This window comes from Triturus cristatus, chromosome 12, assembly GCF_964204655.1.
Source record: "Triturus cristatus chromosome 12, aTriCri1.1, whole genome shotgun sequence".
In the NCBI taxonomy this organism is placed as follows: Eukaryota; Metazoa; Chordata; class Amphibia; order Caudata; family Salamandridae; genus Triturus; species Triturus cristatus.
In genome coordinates this window covers 744,553,278-744,559,250 of record NC_140595.1, presented here as the reverse complement: position 1 = coordinate 744,559,250, position 5,973 = coordinate 744,553,278, and the positions used below count along the sequence as shown (strand labels likewise).

General features: G+C 46.2%; 1 protein-coding gene across 1 annotated transcript; it reads right to left on the bottom strand.

The window, feature by feature from the left end:
• Positions 1-2,018: 2,018 nt before the first annotated feature.
• Positions 2,019-4,701, bottom strand: RNF227 (ring finger protein 227). The gene is made up of 2 exons (XM_085638235.1): positions 4,243-4,701; positions 2,019-2,767 (listed from the first exon to the last, which is right to left on the bottom strand). The coding sequence occupies exons 1-2, from the start codon at positions 4,655-4,657 to the stop codon at positions 2,712-2,714; spliced, it is 471 nt and encodes a 156-aa protein (XP_085494361.1). The 5' UTR covers positions 4,658-4,701; the 3' UTR covers positions 2,019-2,711.
• Between the last annotated feature and the right edge of the window lie 1,272 nt (positions 4,702-5,973).

Here is a 5,973-nt window from a genome sequence, read left to right as displayed (position 1 = left end):
TAAAAGCATTTCTATATAAACTAATTTGGTGGTATCCTGTTTTTACACATTAAGGGGCCAATTACGATACGGCCCTGCATCGTAATGGGCCTGTCGGTTTACTTTCCAACCGCCTAATTAAGATATAGGCGGTCAGAAAGTTAATGGGCTGGTCATTCCGGCTGGCTTCCGACGGGCTGAGAGTGCCTGTCGGCCAGTCAGAAGCCGGCCTGTAATCTCAAGAGCGGCTTTTTCCGACCTAGAGATTACGATCACGGTTTCCGACATGGTTTCCATGCCGGTCTGTCCAACATGGAAACCATGTCAGAAAGCGTGTTTCGGGGCCCACAAAAGGGCCCCCTTTGGAGCACTGCCTCGGATTGGAGGCCGTGGGGGCACCTAAGGAGCTCCCCAGTTGATCCCTGCACCTTGTAGCAGGCACCTTGAGGTGCCTTCCACAATGTGCAGGGTTGAACCGCACCTCCCATTTCACTGTGGGAGCATGCATTGCGGCTGGTTTACGGCCGTAATGCAAGCTCCCATAGTGAAATATAGGAATGCGGCCGAACAGTGTTCAGTCGCATCCTAATGAGGCGGTCGGGACTGCCGACCGGGTGTCGGCCGGTCCCATGACTGAGTAGTTGTTGGGTGGAAGTGATTTTGCCCAACATCATAATAAACCCCTAAGTGTGCATGCCAAAACATTCCTGGGTAATACATTGAGCTGATGATACCTATATGGACCTTGCTTCTTTGATGTGGTACTCCTGAGAGGGTCTGGCACATACTGTGTGACAGACAGCATGGGACCAGAGAAACATTTTCAATCACAAACTGACTACCTGCACGATGACTAGTTGTCATTTGCATGTTTATGAGTATGAGAGCCTGCTTTTCTGCATGAATTTCAATGGGAATATCTGTCTGTCTCTGTGCTTGTAAATGGATGATGGATGTCTGTATGAAGTGATTACTGAGATCTGGGTGAGGCCCTGGCATAATCATGATCCTGACTCTCCTTGCCTTACTGTGGGCATCCTGGCCATTATGCTGGTAAGCCCTTTTAGAATGTTGACCCTGGCATAATGTGTCTCTCCATGGTGTATTGTGGTACCCCAGGTTCAGCGGCAGTGTGAGGAATTCCTTCTGCTTGACATGCCTCTCCTATTTTATGCTTCAGGCTCTATGGATATTTTGGAGCTGCCAAGATCCATGTGCTGTACATTTTCCAGTGTCCTATGTGCATTCTTCTATAGCCTAACCCAGCTTTCAGAGGTGTCCAGCTGCAACCTTAATTGAAGTAGAACAGCTGAACCCAGTAACTATTGAAATGTCTCTTATGACTATATTGTGTTATGTTATTTCAAGCATACACCAATGGTTTTATGGCTCTAAGCCTGCTGAGTGTTGGTAAGGCAGCTAATCAGGGAACTGTGGTCAAAATCAGCCTGTAAGCTTGGCTGCAGTTTGTATGCCTATAAAAGTATCTTTAATTTGGCCCTGGATTAAGCTCAAAGATCTGGTGGAACCGAAGAGCTTAATATAAGTGTGAACTGATATATCCTTCCAGTGGTGGGGATCTGCTTTTAGAATAAGATGCTGTGGCATTCGATTGCACTCCAGCCACAGTGGAAGAACTCTCCGTTCGCTAGTGATACTCTCACCACTGAAACACAAAGCAGCCAAGAAATTACAGAAGTGTGTACTTTTGGAAGAATGCAAGACGTGCAGCTTTAAGAGTATCACAACAGGAGACACATTAGTGGGCTCTGGAAGGGCCAGGGCCCAGCAGTGATGTAGGTTTTGACTTAGATGTCTTGGATGGTATCAATATTGAAGCATGGCTACCCCAACTGATCAGGCTGGATTCCTCGAGTTAAACCTAAAAGGTCATCGATAGAAATGGTTAAGAGAAGCGTAAATAGGCCCCGCAGGAGAGGCGGACCCTCTATAAATGCTGCTAATCTATCGTGGTAGGTGTAGACGATGCTGTCCTCCAACACCTTCCATCTCTTAAATAAAATAACAATAGAAAGAAGCAATTTCAATGTGGCTTTTTATTTTCAAAAAGAAATTTTAAATCGATCCACAGATATGTTATGTAATAAATAAGACGCTATGACAATCATTTCACAGAAATGAGCAACACTGCCTGATGTCAACCGATGAACACAAAGCCAAGATGCTGGAGGCCTCTCAGTACAGTCAATGTCCCAAGAGGATTAGAGGCAGGAAGTTTTATATAAAAAATAAATATTGTCTGTACATTAAGAGTGGCTAACCCCTCTGTATTGTCTCTCTCATGAAAAACAACGTAGTAATCTTTCTCTTTTTTAACTCCAAACATCAGGCATGTTTTACACCTACGTTCCTTTATATATATGTACGTATATTTCCAGGGTTCTGTAGGGTGAGACTGGTTCAAACGCGAGCTGCAGATGTCCTAGAACAAACAGCTTCTTGAAGAGAGATCACAGTATGGACTGCAGCATCCACTCTTTTCAGGTTCAGCACCAGGAGAGTGAATTGTCTATAATCGATGGCTGGCTGCAGAGTTTGTAGTGGTTTTGAGATATCTGCAGACTCCTCTGCTGCAGCAAAGAGAATAGTAATTGGGCTTAACTATGCAGTTGCGGAGTTCGTTTATGCGGCATCTCCCGCCAGTCGTGGCCCATGAGTCACAGGCGTGCAGCATGGATGGCAGCCATTGTCCTTTTGAATCATTTTGGATTCTAAATTAGGTAGCAAGTCATCATGGCCAGGACTCTCATGTCGTCATGGTCAAAACCTAGGAAAACAGAAAAAAAGTTGCATGAGTCAACATTTGCCAAAAACCTATCCTCTAAGACAATGCCCCCTTTAGCCTTCTCTACCGTTCCCCTAATAGTGTGACGTCCTTGCACGTAGACCGTTCATTCGATATTTGTATTGTACAATAGTGCATGCATCTATGCAATCATGGACTAAACAACTGGTTCAATTCGGCTGGCACGAGCCATACTGGACAAATGGATGACTCCGTTTTTCACTTTCTCAATTGGAGACAGAGAGAGGTGTGAATAAGCACTTTTGTAAAAATGTGCATGATTTGCTCTGTTGTGGGTTTGGTTCCTGAATCTGGGCGTGTTGAGTATTTGTGAATATGATTGTTAAATTATTTCCTGTTAATTTAGCAGCTTTACTGAGAGTTAATAGGGAGATAAACATGTAGCTGTGCCTTTTCGATTGTTCCAGTGAAAGTAATGATGGCATGTGAATGTTCTATAACTAGTGATCATACGGGGTAGGTTCTTCCCTTTATAAGCAGCAAGACTTCTATCTAAAAAACATATGCTTTGGCCTTATCAAGGCCAGAATAAAGCTAATTTATAATTTTGATTTCCCCTTTTCGTATTTTTCCTGTGAAGCAATTAAGCTTTGTAAAGACAAACACTGATCAGCTCTTGTAGCCTCATCCTTGTCCCTGCGTTGCTTTCCCACCCCCCACCAGAAAGTCTGTAGTGCACTGAATCTATTTACCCCCTTAAGGTGCCCTCCTCTCTCCTATAACCTCTTTCTCTTGTATAGTGCTGTCTTCCTTTATAGCTATGTTCATGCGATATAAAAATCAACGACAAAAATAACCTTGTAGGGAGCACATAGGGTTGCATCGGAGGCCACATGCCACTTGGTGGGACTTTCATAGTTCAGCACCAAAATGTTAATGGATACAGAGAGCTCAGTACCAAATGTATTGGAAAAAGGACACGCTAGAAAGATTCAAGAATTGCTTTGTGAGAGTGCCTACATTTGTGAGCCCTTGAAAGTCTTGAAAATTATTAGTGAGAAGTGCTAATTTGCATATGTAATGGAATCATATAAAGTGATGCCACACAACCTTTTTACCTCAAAGAAGACATGAGAAAGTAAAACAACCCAAAACAAGTGCATAAAATAACTCTAACACATCATCAGAGCATTCTCAAGGCTCACTGAAATACGAATGTCATCATATTTTTCTTAAAAATATAAATTTGAGGTTACATTGGAACGTCAAGATTTATTTAAAAATTTTGGCTGCGAATTAGTTTGAATTAAGATTAGCAGAATTTGGGAAGAGAGTGTATATTTAACATTTAGGATGCAAACAGGCGTATAATACAACCACTGGTGGTCACAGAGAGATCCATGAACACCTGGCTGGACAGCTCCAGTCTCACTTCGCCCTCGTCAAGGCCCAGTGCCATCCCTCATTCCCCCACCATATGACGCCACTCCTGTTACCTTGGCGACGCGTGATCCGCGCAGGCGTCCTGTTATCTCTTCCTCGCACTAGCTTCTTCAGCGCTCTCCAGGGCTTCCATTTCCCCGCGGTGGGTAGCAGGACTGTGCAGGGTGACTCCTCCTGCTCTTCTCCTGGGAGGGGGTCCGGACCAAGTTTCTCCCAAAGGCCCAAGTCCAGGGGCATGGACGTCACGTCACTGTGGCTACACCCACAGTCCAGAGGCGTGGGAGCGCGGCAGAAGGGGCACGTGACATGCTCACCCTTTTGACGCTGTTGACGGCACGTTGCCAGCATCTCGCAGAGGCAGCGCGTGCAGAGGGCATGGCCGCAGGGCAGGCAGCGGGGCGCGCGCCCACTCCTGTCGTAGCGCATGAAGCAGATGGTACAGTCCGAATCTCGCACCAGCTCGGGCATTTCGGAGAATCGGGGGAAGACGGTTGTTAAGAGAATGGCCTCGTGCATGGCCCAGCCTGCTTTATACTTGGTCACGGACATAGCCTCCTCCCTTCAGACCCTGTCTCCTCCCTTCTGGCCTGGTGCCCACACGTCCTTACTTACCGGCTCCATAAAAACACAAACACACCCACAACGCGTGGGCACGGGACGGCGTCGAGGCCGTGGCGCCCTGCCAAGACCGCGCAGGAGAAGTGCAGACAAAAGGCCCAACAGCGGAAATTACACAGGGCTTAAACTGCTTCAGCTTTATTAAAACTTTTGACCCTAAGAAGGATGCACTTGAGAATTACTGTTTGAGCAATTGACCCAGAACTTTAAACCGAGGAAAACGTTTATTAAGCAATTAAAAAATTGCCGTAAACACGTTCTAAAAAATAATAATAATTACAGAATACCATAATTTTTTTTTCATTTACGTAAAGCTGGTAAACATTGACCATTGACTAGTACCACATCCAAAGTCGGACAGATGTTTGAAATTCCCAATATCAGCGCTTAATCCCTAACAGGCTAAATAAAAAAAGTTGCTGCATCGTTTTTAGGGCTTTTAATGGAGAGATTGACTGTTTTTTTTGAGCTCTCATTGTAGCAGCTAGCATCCAGGGCAGGCCTTGGGAATGGGCAAGCTGGGCCCAGGCCCTATGCGCCAATATTCTGAGGGGCGCAGCTGGGAGCTGCCTGACTTAATGTTATGAAAACAGCAGCTTGTCCATCCCACCTGGTCTAAATCGGGTCCATTAAACACTTAGTAATCAGCCCTTAATGTACTTTATCATAATTGTTAGCAGCCCATCAACCCCTTGCCTTCCCCCATCTTCCTCACACGTCCAGCCGTCATACCGCAACGGTCCGGGCCGCCACAACAAACACCAAATTTTCTTTCCACCCAGGGCGCTGTCCCGGACAATCTGTTTTCAGGCCTGCCTTGCATGCAGCACTAGTGCAAGTTTCTCTCACACATGGAACACATACAGCACTGGTAGCACATGTCCCAGGTTCTCTCACACAGAGAAGGGCACTGCACAGCCAGCACCAATGCCATCCAGTAGCGGCTGCTACCAGACCTGGGTGGTAGGGTGAGGAGGTGAGGGCCGAGGGAGGGGAAAAAAACTGAAAATGGCCGGCCGCTGCCTCTCCTCCCTCCTCTTCTTCCTGATCCGGTCCAGCAGCAGGAAGCACTTGGGCTCCCAGGCTCCCCTGAGCCAATTACAACGCTGCAATGCAGCATTGTGATTGGTCTGAGCGCAGTGTATCAGTGCTTAGATGGGGAATGG